Source organism: Fulvia fulva, chromosome 14 (genome assembly GCF_020509005.1).
Source record: "Fulvia fulva chromosome 14, complete sequence".
Classification (NCBI taxonomy): domain Eukaryota; kingdom Fungi; phylum Ascomycota; class Dothideomycetes; order Mycosphaerellales; family Mycosphaerellaceae; genus Fulvia; species Fulvia fulva.
Genome location: NC_063025.1, coordinates 290,617 through 312,575, shown reverse-complemented (window position 1 = coordinate 312,575; position 21,959 = coordinate 290,617). Strand labels below are relative to the sequence as shown.

The following is a 21,959-nucleotide window of genomic DNA, read 5'->3' as shown; positions in this document are numbered from 1 at the left end:
CCAGATCATCAGCAGCCATTGCACTCAGCTTAAGCTCTCCGCCGTCGCTCTCACGCCTAGTGGGCATGATGTAGAAGCACTCAGCCCCAGGCCGGTGCGCGTACATCCCCCACGCGCGTTGAGAAACGCCCTGGCAGTCCACTTCTTCATCGTCTATGTCTTCCAGGTCATATGATGAGGCATTCAGCTCTGCTCCTCCTGCTGTGAAGCTCGCTACATCTCCAGTGAAGGGCTCTGGTCCGTACCGTACTGGTGCCTGCTTCTTCTTCTCGCGGTGGTTCAGGGATTGCACTGTTGTCGGTGTCTTATTCTGTAGACAGTGACCAAAGCAGTAATCCGACCTGAATGCCACCTCGCCTGTCTCCCAGAAGATGTTTGGGTTGTGCGCTGTAAGCCACGGCAGGCCAAAGACGATGTCGTATTCGAGGTCGGTGACGTAGCATAACATTTGCTCGTGATGATCGCCTATGACTACGTCTACAGGGGCCGCGTGTGTAATCTGCCGCGCAGTGGCCGTTCCATCTCCCAGTGTTAGTCGTCGGCTTTGCGTCAAAGGGATCAGGGGTATTGTGTATTTGCGTGTGAATTTCCAGTCAAGAAAGAGAGAGGTGGAAGCAGAATCTACAAGGCCTCGAGCCTTTCTCTGTTGTATCATTACGGGTAACACTATGTGAGGGTACACAGCTGGCTGTTGCTTATCCAGTGCGCATGCCGATATCTTAAGCTCCTCACTATAGTCTGTTACCGTCTCTTGCGTTCCGTGTCTCTCAATCTCATGCTCTTTCTGTCCTAGGAAGTTCGGGTGACCGCTGTCTACCACGCTTAGGCAGCGGTCGTGCCATTTCCCTGCCGCGGATCGGCGGCTAGGGAACTGAGGTTCGCGTTCGGATTCGGCGTGGTATTGCGTGGACGCGGTGGGCGATAGTCGCCATCGTACCCATACATTGGGCATTCAGGGTTGGTCGACACGTGAGAACCTGTACGGCAGCGGTAGCACTTACCCTGCTTCTTAAGGTCTTCGCGCTGCTCACGGTTGAGCGTAGGCAGGTTCTGTAGATGTGTCGGCAGATCCTCCTTCTTCTTGGTACCAGCGTACTGTAGTGGGCGCTGTACCAAGGCACCTGCTACACCGGCAGCGGCACTAGCAACTGCGTTGCCGTTGTTCTGGTTGTTCTGGCCGCCATTGCTGTTCGAGTTGCCATTGCCCCGGGGGCGCTCCTTCTGCGGGTATAGTCGATCTGTCTCGTAGAAACTCTCGTCCAGTGCGGTGCACTCCTCGATAACGTCTTGCATGCTGTCTAGGCGGCGGTCGACTTCGCGGTCGCCGAAGGTCTTGATGAAGTACTTGCGGTTCAGTCGGTTACGGAACAGCATGAGCTCGGTCTCATCGGTCCATGACATCCAGGCGCGCAACTTCGAGTAGCGGGCATGGAAGGCTACAAAGGTTTCGCCTTGTTCTTGCTTGCAGGTAGCAATGTCAACCATAGCCTTGGTTCCCTCATTGCGTGTGCCATATTGGCGTGTCATCCAGTCTAATAACTCTTCTCCAGTCTTGAACTCGTTGAAGGACTGCTGTCCAGGCACAGGGATCCTCGGCTTGATGCTTCGCTGAGGATCACCTTGTGTCCACCCATACACGAAGCGCAGACCATCTGCCTCAGTGCGGAAGGTTGCTACAGTCAGCTTTAGGAGAACACTGCTGTACCAGCTGTCGAAATTGGGGTCGTCATCGTTCTTGAAGTGCTTAGGGTCGGGCACACCCTTGCCGATCTCCATGCCGCGAGTGAGGGTGCGGTCAATGGTGAAGAGACGTTCTGGAAGGTCAACCAGTGGTGTCTGGGTGCGGGTGTTGCGCATTCTCGAGTCACGACTGTTGTTGGGTCCTGGTCGCGGACGGTCGTTGTCACGTCCTCGGCCATTGTCGCCACGGTCATCGTCGTCTCCATCGTTATCGTTATCACCACCACCGCCACCGCCCCCTCCACCAGCAGCTTCGCGATACCTACGCAATAGCTGCTCGAGTGAGGTCTCGCGTGGGCGGGAACGAGAGGGTCGGCGGCCTGAGCGGCCCCTACCTCCGTTCTGTGTGGTGTCTCCTGCCTCAAGCCGAGCCTTCAGGTCATCGACTTCTTGTTGTAGGGCCTGGTTCTTCGCCTCAGCATCTTGTGCCTTCTTCTTCTCCTTCTCGCAGATCTCGCTGAACTGCTTGCACAGGTTGTTGGCTTCCTTGTATTTCTTCCCCAGCTCTTGCAACTTAGCTGGGTCGCAATCCTTCTTGCTCTTGAGATCTGCTGCCATTTTCTGTGTGACAAGCTCTTCACTTCGCAGCATCTTGTAGATGCGGTCGTATTCGGTGTACAGCGTGGTGTACTGGGTGTTCTGGAGGTCGTTGGCTCGCTCCATTACATCGAGTTGTCTGCCCTTAGTAATTGCCGTGTTGACTGCTTGTAGCACGAAGTCGTGGGTGGTCTTCGGGTGTTGGGATGCAAGGGTCGTGAGGTTGTCTGGGGTGACATTCTGGTATTCGGATGCGAGAATGTGTTCTGCCTCGTCGAGTGATAGATACACCTCGTCTGGGTCGCCGCCTGGGTTCTCTTCGAGCTTGAACTCGAACAGTTCTGTAAAGTCAATCTCACCACCTTCTTCTCGCTCGAAGGCCTTCTGGTAAGCTTTATCAATCTCTTGTTGTAGCGCGACACCGGTGTCTACTGTGACCCGCCGGTTGTCGTCCTGTGTCTGACTCTGAGGAAAAGAGGAGAGGTCGGGGAAAAGAGATGTGCGCTGCTTGCTTTTGCCCTTAGGCTTAGGTGGCGGTCGCATGCCGCCGTTCGCTGTTTGTGAAGTCATGTTGTCTGGGTTCGGGGGAGGCGTGACGGTGCCTGTATCCTGACTGTCTACGAGCGCGCGACCACCTGCTGATGGTGTCGCCGCGTTGCGTTCTCTAGGCATCTGCGCGCTGTGCGCCTTACCGTGTTCTGTGTTCTGATGCGGCTCTGCGCGTTCTCGAGTTCTGCGGTTCTGTCTGTTCCTGTTGTTACGCGTCCCTTACCTAGATCCGCGATCTGGGTAGTAAGGTAGAACAAACTGTAAGGGCGCGCGTACCATAGGGTCCGAATGAGATAGTTGTTGTTCTACGAAGCTACGAAAGAGGAGCGCGAGGCGCGGCGAAGTTATAAAGTAAAGCCAAGCCGCGCTAACCCGATGCAGAAGGTCCGCGGTTCAGCCGGGCCGACGCAGCTACAGTGAGGGGTCGCGGGCTGCCCGTGACAGACCTTCGCTAATACCGTAACCTTAGATACCTACTATAGCTATACCTCTAGGTGCCTCCTAGTAGTAGTAGAGCTAGTATAGATCTATAGAGTACCGTTAGACTATTAGTTTACTACGACCACCTCTAGTTAATTAATTCGCTAGGCGAGCTCCTTATTCGATAGCTTCGTAACTTTGGCCTAGTCTTCCTTTACTATAATACGGATCGTAACTATATCGTACGTTAGGCGGGGGCCTAGTATTAATACCGCGACCGATAACTAGCTATAGGGGTGTTAATTCCGAGTAGCCTTATTAATCGCCTTAGACGTCGTCCTTATTTCTAATTACCCTCGGTAATACGATAGTACTAGCGCCGTACGTAGCTAAGTAATTATTACCTATAGAGACCGGTATAGGGGCTAATCATTAGTTTCTATACTTTTTACGTACTCTATAAGTTACTAGTAGTTATTCTAGGGGAGCTTCGCCTATAGAGCCGTAGGCGCTAGTAGTACCGTAGCCTAGGCTACTATTACCTAGGAGTTACCTAATGTAGCTAGGTATCTCCGCGGCGTTTAGAGCTAAAGAAATAGGGTGAAGAGAACTTTAAGCTATCTAAATCAAATGAGGTAGAACTCCCTCGATTCTAGGAGTAGTAGCCTACTTTATAGATCGTTAGAATAGCCTTAATAAGGGCTTTCGGATGTGTCGTGTTTAGCGATAGCGCCGATCCGTTGGAATATAGGTCTAGTATATAGGTATTCCCTAACGAAATATAGTAAGCAAGTGCGTAATATAGTCTTAAAAGTAGGTGACCCTACGTATATATAGCGATACTCTCCGCCGTCTACTCTTAGATTAAGCCTCGGCCTTGTTACTAGTACTAACACTTTCCCTACGATACCGATTGTAGTATTTGTATCTGCCCTATACGCTAACTTGGGAGTCTTTCCTGCTCGTCTGCTACTCTAGGCTACGTCTTATCTAGCTTGTTGAGATAGACTACGCGGCGAATGTCCTGCGGTGTTATACTAGGGATCGATTGCCTTCTAGAAATCGATCGCGCGCTCGATACTACGTATAGATGTCTTGTGACGATATGGCGGCTTTAGAGTGATGCGACGAGAGACGGCATCGAGTCGGGCTGCATATTTACAGACCTCGAAGGCTTGCGGTTTTCGCCGATAAAGCTAGCCTAAAGCGATAGGGGAGGCTGGATCGATCGTTACATAGCAGCGGCGCGGCATGCTTAATGTCGTCACGGTGCGTAAAGGAGTTCCTCATAACCGGTCACGTCTATAATTGAAATAGATGTAGGTCGTCGAGCGTGCGCACTGGGTCCGAAGCAGCGCATGTCGCGGCTATAGTATTGAGGTGTGAAGGTGTCTAGATTGCACGACATGTGTGTTAGTCGACATAGGGGTCGGGGTTCTCTATTAGCTATGTCAATGTCGCACGTTGTTGGTGTCGTGCTACCTCTAGACTTGCGTCTCGACAGAACTCCTTTCTCGCTTCGTCCACATTACGGTAGTAGTTGCCGTCCTGTAGATCCGAGTTGGGCATTATCGGCTGCTCTTCGTACATCTTGGGCCGTGGCAAATGCTCCGCAGCATCGCTAAACGGGTAGGAAACGTGATCCTGGCGGCTTGATCCTAGCTATTATGGTCGTGATCGTTGCCGCGGTCATTGTCGTAGTCGTGGTCGTGGTCGCCGTTATCTAGCAGCGCACTGCTAGGCTCCTCGCTATATGCTACTATCTTGCAGGTGGTAGCTAGGTAGGGACCAGCTACCGTCGAGTAGGGACTAGCTACCGTCGAGTGTGAGCAGGATGCTAAAGGGTGCAGCGACTATAAAAGTCGAAATGAAAGATGTGTAGGTAGGTCGTTGCCGTCTATCAACCTCCAGCTCGATACGTTCTCTTCAACTCTACGATATGCTCACTCCCGCGCTGCTACAGTCTCTTCATCTCCGTGACACCCGCAGCGCTGGGCTAGAGAGCTTTCCTTGCCGCCTCCGTAGCCACATTACGACACGTACCTTCCTATAGGGCTCTCTCGGTATCATGACCGGACTTGCCCACCACTACTTTCCTTCCGTATGCATGTTGTCCTCGACGATCTGACGTCCAAGTTCTTCCTCTTTGCCGCCCGATCCCCGCTACTAGGGGAAGCAGTATCCGAAGGACTTGCTGTATCCTTAATCTCCGACAACCTCCTCTTATTCATCTTGATCGTGGCTCTGGCAGGCCCGACACCATCGGCAGACAACTGCTTTCGTGCTGCGCTGTCGAGCATTTCGCGGATCCTGGTGAATGGGATCTCGATTGTGCCGGGATCCTCTGATTCGAAGTCGAAGAGGCGTAGAGAGAGTGTTTGTTGAGAGTCTGTAGAGATGTCTGCAGGGATGGGGAGATCTTTAATGACGGCTGTGACGGCCATGGTCGGTTCCTCGTCGTGGTCGTCATTGGTGACGCCTTCAGGTTGTAGGTTGAAGAGAGATATGTTCAAAGGATATGGGTCCTCTGGATTGCTCCGGCGCTGATCTGGTCGACGATAAGGAACTTTCAACACCAACACAGCACGAACTCGGCCATCGGTCCCTTGGATGTAGTTGTAGGCTTTATAATCGGGAAAGGGATTGCCAAAGGCAACTTCGATCAGGAAGGGCGGAGGAGTCTTGTCGTCCCGACTGATGCCTTGGTCTGGGCACTGAGCAGGGTGTTGTCCTTCGACTTCCAAGTCCACGCGTGGTGCGCCTTGAGCGTAGAAGAGGCTCTTGTCGTCGCCTGCGCCTTCAGCGCGAAGGCGGTCGTTCAGCCTAGTAACGATGTCGTGTGTGATTTGGGCCGCGAGGCTTTCATGCAGCTGCGTCGTCATGCGCAGGCGGAGAAGGCAGGCTCGAGGATCGTATTCGTGGCGTGCTTTGTCGGCCGCCCAGCACGTCGCTGCGGAGAAGCGCGGATCGCGCTGGTCGATCAGGCGGCTGAGATGGGCGTACTCAGGAGGTGTAAGATACCACGTGAGATCCTGCTCTACTTCCCGCTGCGGATAGTGTCCTTGGGCGAGTTGGAAATATGAGCGCAGCACCGCCTGTATCGATTTCGATATCCCGCCTTGTTGTTCTTGTTCCGATTTGTGCTCCTCTCCCCTTTGGCCGGCTTCTTTCAATGCACCCTGATCTTCCTCTTTCAATGCTCCTTCACCTTCCCCTTTACCCTCCGCTTCGTTCTCTTCGGTGCTGTCCGAGAGATTTGGAGATGTGACCCACGTCTGGATGCTGTCGTCGAGATCGATATCGGCGCCGGTCCTAGACGTAGCCGAGGCGTGACTATGCGGCGAGCCTTCGCGCGACGACGACATAGAAAGCGAGCAGGAGCGTGAGAATGTTGTATGTATGTACGATGAAGATGATGATAAGAAGCGTGATGGATTGTGTTGTGAAAGTTGGAGGCTTTAGCTTCCCTACGTTTCTATTCTCGGCTTGATCCGACTGGACCCTAGCAACGCCGACGAAGGCGCGTCGCGTGCCTGTCGCGTGCGCGTCACGCATCACAACTTTCACTTTCACCTCCGTCGCTTGTACTTGCGATAGCAGCTTGCACAACGACCTTGACATAACATGTAACATGTACGACCGATGTATGCTGTCCACGACACATTCTCGTCGGGGCTCCTTCCCGATCACAGCGCATTACTGCCTAGCAACGGCAGGCGCCGAAGAGGCCGATGCACGATGCGGCCCTCTAACATCTCATTCACTACACTCTGTACGAATCGAGCGATTAGGTCATGCTAGGTTTGTATAGCAAATACCATTCGCTATATATAGCACAGCCATCTGACATGTCAAAGCTGTTAGGGCGAGAGCCTAGCCTATAAGATGTAAGAGTGAAAGCGAGAATATAGGTACGAAGTGTAGATGCAAAGGGTATAGTATGATTGCTACACAAAACGAAAGACGAAGAAAGTAAGAGAGGCCTAGGGAAGGCCGGATACTTATACGCGACCCTCGTAAGTACGTGTCCCCGTATTAATAGGGCTAGACCCTCGCGAGTACGTATCCCCGTATTAATAGGGCTAACCTATACGAAGCCGCGCTTAGTAGCTTTGCTCAAAACCTTATTCTAACCTACCCTACGTTCCGAGTCTTCTACGTGCTTCTTCTAGGGTCTAGCGTAGTCGCGGGTGCTCGCGGGAGTACCGTAAGTTAAATAGCTAGGAGCCGAAGTGAATCTATTAAGGTTTAGTAGAGTAGTAAATTTAGAGGGCTAGGTCCCGTAGTAAATATTACGGGGCATATGATTCTTAGCGCTTATATACTACGCTAGACTTTCACTTCTTAACGACTTCTAAGTACTCTAAGGCTCTCCTATCCCTACCTTCTATATACTCTATAGGGAGACTATAATAGTAGCCCCCCCGAACAAAGCTAAGTTCCTACAAAGACGTAGTAGTTCTATATATCGAGGATGTTTAGCTTTAGTACTAGGCTTAGGCCTAATGTTATAGTCGATACACTATTAGTAAGCCCCGTCGAAGAGCTTAGATTCGAAAAGCCTACCGATATTAAACTCTAGGCCGTCTACGCGGGCGTAGTATTCTTTAATTACTTAACGATTAAAGATAATATATTAGATAGGTTCCTATAAGGTATCCTACTTAGGGTAACCTTACTATTCGACTTTATACTTAATTAGCGGTAGCCCTTTAACGTCGTTAGGCTCTACGCGGATTCCCCGGATCTTACGGACGGTATAGTCGTTAGAAGGTAGGTTAACCGGCTCGTCGACTTCTACTTTATCGGGAGGACCTAGTATGTCTTAGTTCTAGTTTAGGAATAGGTCCTTAGCCGACGGCCGAAGGCGTACGGGGTAGAAGACGTCGTAGATCTTTATATTCGTAGGAAGAGCTAGACGGCAGGCGTATATACTAATACGCTCGGTGATCTTAAAAGGACCTAGGTTCTTCTAGCTTAGCTTCTTAGAGGGGCGGTCCGTCTTAATGTTCTTAGAGTTAAGGTAGACTATATCGCCTACTTAGTAGTCGGGAGCTAGCTAGCGACGACGATTAGCTTAATCCTCGTAGATTACTTATACGTATACTATCTCGTCGTAGACTTCTTTATAGATCTATAAGAGTATAGTAGCGAACTCGTCTACTACTTACTCGTTTACGTCTTCGGTAGGCGGGAGAGGATCTTCTAGTTCTATACCTATACGAGGGTAGTAACCTCTTATATTATAGAAGGGAGAGTAGCTAGTAGTCTCCGAGTCCTAGTTACGAGTAGCGAACTTAACCGTAGGGATATACTAAGGCCAATCCTTCTAGTAGTAGTCGACGAAGTAACGAAGGACCTATTCGAGGATAGCGTTCGTAATTTCGGTCTCGCCGTCGGTCTATAGCTAAAAACTAGTCGAGAGTTTATACTTAATGCCTAGGATAGTATATAGACGCTTCTAGAAGTACGAGATGAACTAGGAGCCTCTATTAGAGGTAATGATATCCGGGAGTCCTTAAAAGCGCTAGACGAATTCGTAGAATAAGCGAGTAGTCTCCTTTACGGTTATACTCTAGCACGGGATTATATACCGGTCCTTAGAGTAACGGTCTACGATTACTAGAAGGGCCTTTACTTTCACGCCGCTAAAGGTCTTACCGTAAGGAAGATCGGTAATAAAGTCTATAGTAATATACTTCTACGGACGATTAGGAGCCGGGAGAGGGTATAAGAGACCGTAGGGGCGGTAGCGGTTAGCTTTAGCTCTTCGATAAGTAGCGTAGTTTAGTACGTAGCGGCGGACGTCCTTCTAGGAATACGGCTACTAGTAATACCTAGCGAGGAGCTTATAGGTCTTAGCTACGCCTAGGTGACCCCTAGAGGCGGAGTCGTAGACGATTTAAAGAATCTTAGCTCGGATATTAGAGCCTTCGGGCTACGGTACGTAAAGCTTCTTACGGAAGTAGACGACACCTTCCTAGAGCTCGTACTTAAATAGCGAGAAGCCCGGAATGTCCTCGCGCTAGATTTAAGGGCCTAAACTAACCCTTAGGCGTCTAGGTCGGCATCGTACGCTATTCGTACTCGTACTATAATACCCTTAGGTTGCTCCTTATTATCAAACCCCTTAAAGTCTAATTCGAATAAGCCGTCGGTCCTTATTAAGCCCTCTTTATCGTCGTTCAAGTCCTTAGCGTCCGAGGCGTATTCCTTAGGCTCGGATTTATTGTTACTCTCGTTAAGGTAGGTAGGAGCGAGTACGAGAGTAGTAAAGGAAGCGGCGAGCGTAGGCTAGTTATTCGATAGGTACTCTCGAAGCTCGGAAGAGAGGTTATGCTCTTTAATAACTTATTGCTCTACGATTTGCCGGCCCCCTCTTCGATTAACTAGAGAGTTACTAGGGCGGCGGGTAAGGGCGTCGGCTATCGAGTTAGCCTTACCGGGCGTATACGAGATTATAAAGTTGAACCGGGAGAGGAACTCGCTCTAGCGGGCCTAGCGGCGATTAAGTAGCTTACTCTTTATAAAGTAGACGAGGTTCTTATAGTCGGAGCTTACTTAGACGGGTATAGTAGAGCCTTCGAGGTTAGAGCGCTACTCTTTAAAAGCTTTAACGATAGCGAGAAGCTCCTTATCGTAGATCTCGTAGTTATACTCCGTAGCGGTTATCTTCTTAGAGAGGAAGACGATAGGTAGCTAGGGAGATTTAGGCGAGCGGCGTTATAGTAGGACACCGCCTACTACGCCGTCGGATACGTTAGTCTCTATACGGGTCTCTAGTTCGAAATCGAAGTACTATAGAAGCGGATTCTTAATAAACTTCGCTTTAAGTAAGTCAAAAGCTTCCTAGCACTCGTTAGTCTAGGCAAACTTCTTACCCTTACGCGTAAGCTTCGTTAAAGGGCGTACTATACCCGAGAATACGTAGATAAAGCGGCGGTAGAAGTTAGTAAAGCCTAGGAAACCCTAGACCTCTTTAACGTTCGTAGGAGCATCCTATTCGACGATAGCGTCGATCTTCTCTTAGTCTATCTTAATACCGTCTACGGTAATAATTAAACTAAGGAACTTGACTTCGGTCTTCTTAAACTCGTACTTATCGATATTGAGCTATAAGCCGGCGTCTACGAGCTTCTAAAGGACCTTATAGACGTACTAGCGGTGCTCCTCTTTAGTCTCGCTATAGACTAGGATGTCGTCGATATAGGTAGTATAGAACTGATCGAGGAACTCCTAAAGGATATCGTTAATAAAGTTCTAGAAGGTACTAGGCCTATTATAAACGCCGAAGGGTATAACGAGCGACTCGAATAGCCCGTAGCGAGTACGGAAGGCTATAAGATACTCGTATCCTTCTACTATTCGTAACTTGTTAAACGTAGCGATAACATCGAGCTTAGTAAAGTACTTAGCCTTAGAGAGGCGTTCGAGCGTCTCCTAAATTAACGGTATTAGGTAGCGGTTCTTCTTTATAATAGCGTTTAAGCCTCGGTAGTCTACGTAGAAGCGTAGGCTACCGCCGGGCTTCTTAACGAACATAACGGGACTACTAGCGCTAGAACGGCTCGCTCGAATAAACCCCTTCTTTAGGTTTTCTTCGAGGTATCTCTTAAGGACGATAAGCTCTTCCCGGGACATAGAATATAGCGGTCCGAACGGTACCTCCGTACCTTCTTCTAGCTTAATCTTATAGTTATAAGGGCGATAAGGAGGCAGCTCGTCTAGGGCTTTAGTATCGAATACGTAGAGGATATAGTATACCTAAGGAGGGACCTTCGTAGTAGGGTCGGTAGGTATACGCTTCTTATCGAGCTTCTCGAGGGCGATGTCGATATCGCGGAGGGAGGCGGCGAAGACTTAAGCTTTAGGCTACTTAGTAGTAGTAGTAAAGGTAGCGGCGTTTACCTAGAAGATCTTAGTATACTTAGGACCGCGCTAAGGCGGCGGAGAAGGCGGAGGCGCCGGAGGAGCTTCTAGAGGGAAACTAATAGTAAGGGAAGTCTAGTCGATAATAGGCTAGTATCGTCTAAACTAGGGGAGGCCGAGGATAAACTTCTAATACGGTAGGGACGTAAGGAAGCTAGTGATCGACATACGCTTACCTCTAAGGGTGATTGACGTATATATAACATAAGTAATCTTACTAGTAGTAGTCTCCGTACCGTTAAAGAGTTTAAGGGTACGAGGGTACTTTAGTTCCTAGGGTTCGAGGTTAAGAGAGGTCGCGAGTTTATAGTCTATAAAAGACTCGCCTAGTACGCTAGTATCTATAAGAGTAAGATTAGAAGAAGAGAGTTTCTTTAAGCCGATATTTATAATCGTAACAAACGGTATATAAGCGTAGTCCTTACCCGTCTTATTATAAAGGTCTAGCTATACTATATTGATCCTTAACTTCTTTCCTCTCTTCACTTTTAGTAAACGTTATTCTTAGTCTTTACCGCGTCGATAAGGAAGACCTAGGCTTTTCCCTACTTAGCGGGAGTAGTAGGAGTAGGCTCGATAGCGCCGATAGCGCCGCGAACCGGGTTACGGGCGTTACGGGTAGCGAGCTACGGATAGTTAACTACGATATAGCCTAGACCGCCGTAGTAGGTATAGAGTCCGGCCTAGCGACGGCGAAGCTTCTCTTTAGGAGTAAGCTTACCGTTAACGAGGCCCTAGACTTGAGGGACGGCGGTACTAGCGCTAAGATCTATAGCGTTACCTATAGAGACGGGAGGGAGAGCCGTAGGAGCGGCGGCGCCTAGTAGAGTAGCGAAGTGGCTTCCGGGACTACGAGGCTAACGACCTTAAGAACGGGAAGCGAGGAGAGAGGCGGTGTGTTTTATATTAGAGTCGAGGCGCTAGTAGGTCTCGACGAGCTTACGGAAGCTTATAGTACCGACGTCCTTATCCTCGAGGGCTCGAAGAAGCTCTACTAATAAGCTACGGCGGAGAGTGCTCTTCTTAGTCTCTTCGTTATAGCCGGTAAACCCGATATCGCGGTTAAAGGCCGCGAGGTACTCTACGAAGCTCTTATTCTTCTAGAGGAGGTTATAGATAGCGTTCTAGGCGGTGGCTCTAAGGTCTAGATCACTAAAGGCAGCACGGAGGTCCTATATTAAGGTAAGGACGTCCGGGTAGCCGATAGTCTACGTAGCGTTATCGATATAGTATTATACCTAAGCCGCGGCGTCTCTCTAAAGGAGGGAGAAGACGTACGTAACTTTGTCCTTCTCTTACGGAAAGTGGTCGGCATTGGCTAATAGCTTAATAGTGAGCTATGTCTTAAATGCCTTAAACTTGCTCTTATTACTATCGAACTCGTCTAGGTCGTTAACCTTCTTAGAGAAGTACTAGCGGCGGTTGTCGTCGGCGTACTAGACGAGGTTCTAGAAGGTGTTTATAATACCTTAAAGGTATATTACTTAGTTATTTACTTACTCGACCTACTAGGCGGTCTCGCGGAAAGAGGAGACGGTACGGTTAATAAGAGCGTAGGCGCTATCGGAGTTAGCGTTTACCTAGGTACCGAAGGTAGCGGCGTTCGAGAAGGGGATATTAGCCTACTTACTAAAGTAGAATAGGGTGTCTTAGTTACCGAGGTTAATACCTTTATCGGTAGCGTAGTCACCTATAAGGATAACTCGAGTAGTTAATAGTTTGTTAGTCTTTCGTAATATTAGGGCGAGAGCCTAGCCTATAAGATATAAGAGTAAAAGCGAGAATGTAGGTACGAAGTGTAGATATAAAGGGTATAGTATAATTGCTATATAAAACGAAAGACGAAGAAAGTAAGAGAGGCCTAGGGAAGGCTAGATACTTATACGCGACCCTCGCGAGTACGTGTCCCCGTATTAATAGGGCTAGACTCTCGCGAGTACGTGTCCCCGTATTAATAGGGCTAACCTATACGAAGCCACGCTTAGTAGCTTTACTCAAAACCTTATTCTAACCTACCCTACGTTCCGAGTCTTCTACGTACTTCTTCTAGGGTCTAGCGTAGTCGCGGGTGCTCGCGGGAGTGCTATAAGTTATATAGCTACGAGCCGAAGTGAATCTATTAAGGTTTAGTAGAGTAGTAAATTTAGAGGACTAGGTCCCGTAGTAAATATTACGGGGTATATAATTCTTGGCGCTTATATACTAAGCTAGACTTTCACTTCTTAACGACTTCTAAGTACTCTAAGGCTCTTCTGTCCCTACCTTCTATATACTCTATAGGGAGACTATAACAAAAGCCTCGCTTAACGAAGGCGCTAACTTTAGCTTTATTTATCTAGTCTTAAAGACCTAGAATAGGAGTGCTCTAAAGCGCGGCCTATAACAGATAAGCGATATACGCCTATAGTAATAGTACGACTCGTTTTAGATATATACTAACGGACTTCCTAGAGTAAGTCTATAATAGTCTAATTACCGAAGTTATATAAGTTATAGGATTATCCTATATCGGTTTAGATTTCTACTCGACCTTAGATTAGAATCCGGCGCCGAAGTAGTATATTATAACTAAGACTTAGCCTATAGACGGCTTAGAACGCTTATTAGAACGGGACTCCTATTATAATAACTACTTAAAAGTTCTTTATCGAGAATATTCTACTCTACTATATAACTAAAGGTCTTAATCTAGACTTATATTAACATAGCTCTTAGGTATTTAAATCCCTTAGGTATTAAAGGATTTTATCTTAATACTATTAGGATTAGATAGATAAACTTAAGGAAAGGTCTAGTAGCTATTAAATACCTCCGTAGAATAGTCTTTAGCGGCTTAGATACGTCTTAACTAGGCTCGCTCCTTATAATAAGAATCTACTCTAGACGTAGCCTACGACGCTCTCTTAGTATAATAGATAAATAGAGCTACTAGTAATACCGTAGGTTAAACTCTCTAACGAGGAGTACCGAGTTCCTCTACCTCTAAGAGCTCTAGATTAGACGTAACGGTAATATACTCGGCTTTTATAAGAGTAGGGATATCGTAATATAGATAGATAGATTTGTCATTCCCCTGTTCTAGGACCCTATCCGGCCTATGCAGGTATATATCTATTGTTATGTACAAAGGGAAACCCGAATAGGTGAAAACCCTTCCCGCCCCCGACTACTCCTTGTCTAGATTAGCTTTCCCTCTGAACGTACGTAGTCCATGTCACTACCCCGTTAGCCCCCGCTCCTAGCCGGTCTCGTCGCGCTGCGTCGTGTCCTCTCTTCCTGCACTGCTCCTACTAGGCGGTACTGTTCTAGCCAGCCCTTCTCTAGTATCCAGTTCGTAATGCGCCGTAGGTCTTCAGCGTTGTTAAGAAGTGCCCCAATCGTCCGGTTCCTCGCCTTTGCCATCCACTCCCCCCTTCCTAGCGACCACCTCGGACAGACGAGGAGTGCGTGCCGTACGTTCTGGGAGCGATAGCCGCAGGGGCAGCTAGTATTCGTGTATCCTGGAACCTTCCTCCATGATAGGTACCCCTGGAGGCCGATGTGTTCGCTTCGCAGTTGGGTTGCTATGCTACTCTGTGCCCTCGTAAGGCGGTAGTGGATGAGCTTCGGGGGGTGCTTGACCGCGGATTTTGTAGCTGACCATTCCTTAGGTTGTCCCGCTGGCTGAGGGCGTCCACTATGCCCTACAACCTGGTTGTTCCACCTCTCTTTCCATAGTTGCTCTACAAACGATTTCTCACCTTCCCATTGTGTTGCTAGCTGTTCGTCCCTTGCCCGGTAGTTCGGCTCGTTTCCGGGTCGAATGCCCTTGTGCGCTGGTACTGATTCGCGGGCCCTTGCGACTGCACTGGCGATGACCTTCTGTACTGGGTACTGTGCCGACTTGCCTAAGTAGGAGGTCCGTAGTCCCTGGATGTATAGGTCGATCGGCGGTATAGCGGTCTCGTGCTCAAGCATCCTCGTTGGTGTCGACTTATATGCCCCGGTGACCTTCCTTAGGCATTGGTTTTGGATCTTCGCTAGCGGCGCGACGAGTCCCTTCGATGGGCAGGCCCTCTCGCCTAAGGACCACACTTGGCTGCCATAGGTAAGGACTGGCCGTACAATAGCCGTATATAGAAGTCGTGACTGCCGGAAGTCCGCCCCCCATGTGGACGCAGTGAGCCTCTGGCATGATGCCATATTCTGTTCAGCTTTCCGTAATATTGCCTGTACGTGCTTCCTCCACCGTAGCGCCGGGTCCACCCATAGTCCGAGGATCCTGAGCTGATTTGCCGGGTTAGTCGTGTGCCCCTGTATCTGGATAGAAGCTTGCATATTGTGGAACCGTGGCCGGCGCGTAAAGTGTATCAGATTGTACTTTTCTGGGGCAAACCGAGCCCCGTGCCTCCTAGCCCAGTCCTCGCAGATCTTGTGCTTCTCTTCTAGTAGCCTACAGTTCTCCTCAGTCGAGGAAGACCACGCTAGGATGTTTGTGTCGTCTACGAAGCCGCTCGCAGCGGTGTTCTGGGATTCTAGGGCTGGGAGCAGCGTCGCCATAAAGAAGAGGAACAGAATAGGTGCTAGCGTTGAGCCTTGCGGGATTCCAGTGTGGACTGCTTGAAATGGGCTTCTGTACTGGCCGACCAGGATCGACGTACTGCGGTTTTGGAGGTAGGACCGTACGAAGTTGACAAGCCACTCAGGGAGTCCTTTCGACCTTAGGATGTAGAGAAGCCGCGGGTGTGACACGTAGTCGAAGGCTCCCGATATGTCTAGGCTAAGTAAGGAAGCCACCTTGTCCCTATTCTTATACCAGATGGCCTTTACCTGAGAGGTGATAAGTTCCATCGCGGATAGCGTCGATCGCTGTGGGCGCGCACCCATCTGGGTGTCCGGGAGTAGGGAGTGTTCCTCTGCCGCCTCGGAGAGTCTCGTTGCAACCAGCTTCTCAAGCGCCTTCCCAAGAGTGTTAAGGAGCGCAATTGGGCGGTACGACTTCACCTGCGTATAGTCTTCCTTCTGCGGCTTGCGTAGGACCACTGTCGTCGATTGTTTAAAAGCTATCGGGTGGTATCCGGTCTGTAGGCAGGCGTTGAAGATCGCTGCAACTGCTGGGGCTAGTTGATCTCTACACTTCTTTAGTAGCTCGTTTGGGATCCCATCCGGCCCCGGGGCTTTCTTCGCCGGCAACTTCCTCAGCACAGCGGTAACTTCTCCCTCGGACACCTCCTGTTGGACCGCGATGCTAGGGGCTAGGGGAGTAGAGCTGTTTATGTCGCTTAGATCAGCCTCGACTGGGGGTGGGAAGAACTTGCTAGCCAGTAGACGCGCCTTGGCCTCGGGGTCGCTAACCGGGCCACTAGGCGATTGTAGCGCTGGGATAGAGAAGGAGGGGCCCTGTGTAGGGTCCTGTCGGGCCCATTTCGCTAGCTTCCACATCCTCTCTGGCTTGCCGGCGATTTCTTCCACTGTGGCCCTCCAGCCGACTGCTTTCTCCCTCCGTATTATGGCTTTCTTCTGTTGGCATGCCTCCCTGTATACGTTCCAGGCCTCCTCGCTATGGCTGCTCGTCCACACCCGGCGGGCTCTCCTTGCTTCTCTTACTACCGCAGTGCACTCCGGCGTCCAGTATGGTTTGGACCATGTCGTTGGTTGGGCAAGCGGAACGTGAAGTGAGGTCGCTTTTCTTATTTCGTCTGTCAACCCCTGGACTGCTTCGTCTATCTCGTCTTTACTGTTGTATTGCTGCTGCGCGATCTGGACTAGCCTCTTGGAGTCATCGAGGTACGCCTGGATGTTGGCCCAGTGGGCCTTTCCCCAGTTTGGCTTAGGGGTTCTCGCTGGTGTGCGTTGTATCTGTGTCGCAATAGAGGTCCTGACTGGCATGTGGTCTGACGACGCCTCGAGTTCATGTTCGATCCCACAGTAGGTTACCGTGTGGTAGTGGCTATCTGAGATCCAGGAGAGGTCGATCGTGCCTTGGAGTCCCCCTCTCTTCCAGGTGCCCAGGTCCTTCGGGGTATTGAGGGCAATTGCGTTGCTCGCCATCAAGTCGAGTACTTCGTCGGCTATAGGGTGCGGCTGCATAAGGCTTTCCCAGGAAGGGTGGTGTATGTTGAAGTCTCCTACTACGATGTGGCACCCTTGTCTCTTGAGCGCACTGTCTAGGTGTCTGCAGACCCCTAGGTCGCGGCTAGACCTCGAGGCTGGCGGTTGCATGTATAGGTTGTGTATCCAGGTGCTACCCACGTGGAGGGAGGTAATATCGCCCCCGCCTTCTTCGTCTGCGTAGTACACTACCTCCCAGTCGGATTCTAGTATGTCCTTGCTGACATAGAAGCACGTGCGGGGTCTGCCGTCGCCTCGTAGGCATGTCGTGTAGCCTGGTGACTTGCAGGTCGTTGGTCTCTTATGGTGCGGGTTAATCCATGGCTCCTGGATTGCAAGGACGTGGTGGACGCGCGGGTCCGCCTCGTGTAGGAAATGGTTCTGGACTATATCCTTGCTATGGTTGACGTTATACTGGATGATGCTAAGCGTGTCGAGGCTAGTCATCGGCATCGACAATCATTTCCTCTGTATCGTCCTGTGTCCTACTGCCCTGTGCGTCCTGGTCTAAGCCTATCGGCTGTGTACTAAAGGGGAGCCGGGCCTGGTTAGATTCCCTCGCCGCAGCTAGCAGAGCACGTGGCCTCCCGTACGCCCTAGGCTGCGCATCCTTTACATCGTTCTCGGCCCTAGGGCGCTTGTGCCCGACCGCCGCTAGTTGGTTCCGGTGTGGGCTAGCCTCACGGTCGCCGTAGAATCTTGGGGCGACGGTTCTGTTTGTGATTGCCTTGTTTTTCGCTAGTTTCCGCTGTGGGCATTCCGCACTATACGATGGGTGGTGCCCCGGACAGTTCGCGCACCGTCTCGTAGTCGATGTACAGTCCCTAGACATATGGTCTCCTGCACAGTTCGAGCAGGCCTGCTTGTTTGTGCACGTGTAGGTTTGGTGTCCATACTGTTGGCATTTGAAGCATTGGAGGACACGAAAGGATGAGGAGTGCTTTTCTACTGTCTTGAGGCTGTATTGCCAGACCAGGCCTTGTTCTATCGCTAGATCCGCCGCTTTCGCGTCTTGTAGCCATACTATTAGCGCCGAGGCCTTCTTGCCTTCTGGCCATTTCCTATGGAGCCAAGTCGCCTTCTGGATTGGAGAGTTAAGAGTGACCGGGTTGTCCTCTTGGAGAGCGCGTAGGTGACCCTGGTTGGTTGGGTCAAACTCCTTAGGCATGTCGTGGACTAGGATCGTGAATTGTTTCGTTGAGACCTTCGCTGATGCCGCAACCTTAGATGCCCACTGTGGCTGTGCCTCTAGGTGCCTCCTAGCAGTAGCAGAGCTAGTATAGATCTGTAGAGTGCCGTTGGACTGTTGGTTCACTGCGACCACCCCTGGTTGGTTGATTCGTTGGGCGAGCTCCTTGTTCGATAGCTTCGCAACTTCGGCCTGGTCTTCCTTTGCTGCAATGCGGATCGTAACTGCATCGTGCGTTGGGCGGGGGCCTGGTATCGATGCCGCGACCGATGCCCAGCTATGGGGGTGTTGATTCCGGGTGGCCTTGCTAATCGCCTGGGACGTCGTCCTCATTTCTTGTTGCCCTCGGTAATACGACAGTACAAGCGCCGTGCGTAGCTGAGTGATCATTACCTGTAGAGACCGGTAAGGGAGCTGATCGTTAGTTTCCATGCTTTTTGCGTCCTCTATAAGTTGCTGCCAGTTGTCTTGGGGGGGCTTCGCCTGTAGGGCCGTAGGCGCCGTTAGTACCGTAGCCTGGGCTGCCATTGCCTAGGAGTTGCCTAATGTAGCTAGGCACCTCCGCGGCGTTTGGAGCTGAAGAAACAGGGTGAAGAGAGCTTCAAGCTGTCCAGATTGAATGAGGTAGAACTCCCTCAGTCCTAGGGGCAGTGGCCTGCTTTTTATATCGTTGGAATGGCCTTGATAAGAGCTTTCGAATGTGTCGTGTTTTTTATAGGATAATATATATCGTAATATATAGTACGCCTACGATTCTCTAAATCGTAGATAAACTAAAGCTTACTTTATTTCTTAAGGCCGGTATTTCGTAGATAAGTCCTAGTATACGTTACGTACGGCTCCCCTATGTCTAGTATAGTCCGAAGGACCCTAATATTATATATAGATAGCCTTATACTAAGGTTACTATCATAATTACCTCCCCTTCTATACGAGCTACCCTTAGCTCGATAGGAAGGAAGGTTATAGTATCTTCTACGGCCTTCTATAGCCCTCTAGGGCCGTCCCTAAGTAGAATGATATTATTAAAGAGCCGTTACTAGGCGCGTTATAAGCTATATCACTATATAGTAATAATACTATACGGGCTACCTCGTAGAGATTAAAACTCGAAGCTCGCCTTAAACCTCTTCTATAATCTATAACTACTATCTTATAGCGATTTGCCTACTTCCCTTCTACGTCTCTTCTACTCCCTATTCTCGCCTAATATACCTCTCGCTAGTAACTACTAGTATCTACTACTTCTATTATAGACTCCTAGGTTATACTCTAAGATTAGCTCTACTAGAAGGCCATTATATAGGACGTACTAAGAACGTCTATTGGCCGTAAGCGTACCGCCGCCTAGGCGTAGCTTATTACCCCTAGCCTAGTATAGAAGCTAGCTAAGAAGATTTAGATATATATACGGTACCTCTCCTACTATATCTCCCGTAAGTTTTTATATATCTCGCGTACATATCCCTTACTAACCCCCTACTAGAAGAGGTCGATAACTATAATAGTAGTATAGTTAGATCTCTTAGAAAGAAGTATACGCGCTACCGCCGTAGTAAGTATAACTACGTAGCTAACGAGAGCCCTAATATTACTAAGAATCTTTAGATACTCCCTAACTTATACGAACCGCGCTATCGCTAAACACGACATATTCGAAAGCCCTTATTAAGGCTATTCTAACGATCTATAAAGTAGGCTACTACCCCTAGAATCGAGGGATTTCTACCTTATTTGATTTAGATAGCTTAAAGTTCTCTTTACACTATTTCTTTAGCTCTAAACGCCGCGGGGGTGCCTAGCTATATTAGGTAACTCCTAGGTAATAGTAGCCTAGGCTACGGTACTATCGGCGCCTACGGCTCTATAGGTAAAGCTCCCCTAAGACAACTAGTAGCAACTTATAGAGTACGTAAAAAGTATAGAAACTAACGATTAGCCCCTATACTGGTCTCTATAGGTATTGATCACTTAGCTACGTACGGCGCTAGTACTATCGTATTACCGAGGATAATAAGAAATAAGGACGACGTCTTAGGCGATTAATAAGGCTACCCGGAATTAACACCCCTAGAGCTAGGTATCGGTCGCGGTATCGACACTAGGCCCCCGCCTAATATATAATATAGATAGATAGATTATTCATTCGTCTGTTTTAGTACCCTATAGCCTATGTAGGTCTCCCGCTATTTAGGTCTATTTGTAGAGTCAGGAAACCCGATTAACGGATAAAAACCTCCTCGTCTTTGCCCTCCTCGTTCTTTCCTGTCTTGTCCTTTCGTTCTCCTTCCTTTAGGGTACGCTAGTGTTATAGTTATTACCCTATAACTACCTTGCCCGTAACCCTAGTAATGTCCTCCTCTCGATTCCCTTTCTCCCTTCTATTTCCCCCATCAAGGGCACAGCAGCCAGCATCCAAGCATGGGAAGACCAAATCGCGCAGAAGAAGAAGATTCTGGTCGACGACGGGAAGCTCAGCGGCTCGAGAAGCGGTGCTGCCACCCCAGTACCTGTGCAGCGGGTTGAACGCAAGGCATCTGCCACGCCGATGCTCAAGAAGGCACCACCCAAGATCACGAAGCGCACGGTCAAGGTGCCACTTGGTCCTTCCATGAAAGAGAAGGCTGAGCGTCAGGCGGAGGAGATCGTGCGGCGACGAGCTGTACGCGAGCGTGAGATACAGGAGAGGAGGGATGCCGCCGCCATGGAGGCCGCTGCGCAGCCGCAGGGTCAACAAGAAGTGGTCGAGACCGCCCCGGTCGCGCAGATGATAAGCGACCCAAAGGATTCACCTTCCTGCAGTAAGCGCAAGCGCGCTGGCGACGAGGGTCACGCTCAGCAAAAGAAGCCCAAGCTCGACAGCAACGAGTCGGAGGGCAGCGAGGTCTCGAAGGGTAGCGAGACGTCGCAGCCAGCCAAAGCCAGACCGGCAGTGCCTGACAACGCCACCACCGAGTCGATGAGGGCGAAGGGAAAGCTGTACGTCTACCACCCGAAGCGACGTACCTTCGACTACTACACAATCGGCGAGAACGACACCATCGTCGGCCTTGCTCAGACTCGACGCCCGAGTGGTTTTAGGTCGGGTGCTGGCTCTGCAGCACCGATCGCGGATCCTATTACTCCGACCCGTGAGCGTGATGGTGAGACTGACTATCAGCTCCATGGCTTGGTCAATACCAAGCTCTCTTGCTTCTCAAATGGAGCTCTGTAGATGCTAGGTGCCGCCTTAACGCACGAGCAGATCGAGCAGCTAAGAGGTGACGGCGACCTAGCTACGTTCGGTCTCAAGCACGATGACTTCCTGATGCTCAAGACTGATGCGGACGGCACAAGATCTACGAGGACTAGGCTAGGGGGTATAGGGCTCGGTTTACCCTAGAAAAGTATAATTAAGTACACTTTACGCGCCGGCTACGGTCCTATAATATATAAGCTTCTATCTAGATATAGGGGTATACGACTAACCCGGTAAACTAGCTTAGGATCCTTAGACTATAGGTAG

At 49.9% G+C, this 21,959-nt stretch overlaps 3 protein-coding genes across 3 annotated transcripts; 1 reads left to right on the top strand and 2 right to left on the bottom strand.

The window, feature by feature from the left end:
• Window positions 1–4,548: 4,548 nt before the first annotated feature.
• On the bottom strand, window positions 4,549–4,836 carry CLAFUR5_14647 (uncharacterized protein; the record flags this gene model as incomplete). The annotated part of the gene is made up of 2 exons (XM_047913795.1): window positions 4,549–4,613; window positions 4,710–4,836. The coding sequence occupies 2 exons, from the start codon at window positions 4,834–4,836 to the stop codon at window positions 4,549–4,551; spliced, it is 192 nt and encodes a 63-aa protein (XP_047769795.1).
• Window positions 4,837–5,312: 476 nt separating this feature from the next.
• CLAFUR5_14646 (uncharacterized protein) lies at window positions 5,313–6,611 on the bottom strand (the record flags this gene model as incomplete). The annotated part of the gene is made up of 1 exon (XM_047913794.1): window positions 5,313–6,611. One exon carries the CDS (start codon window positions 6,609–6,611, stop codon window positions 5,313–5,315), a length of 1,299 nt encoding a protein of 432 aa, XP_047769792.1.
• Window positions 6,612–21,002: 14,391 nt separating this feature from the next.
• On the top strand, window positions 21,003–21,668 carry CLAFUR5_14645 (uncharacterized protein; the record flags this gene model as incomplete). The annotated part of the gene is made up of 1 exon (XM_047913793.1): window positions 21,003–21,668. The coding sequence occupies one exon, from the start codon at window positions 21,003–21,005 to the stop codon at window positions 21,666–21,668; it is 666 nt and encodes a 221-aa protein (XP_047769781.1).
• Between the last annotated feature and the right edge of the window lie 291 nt (window positions 21,669–21,959).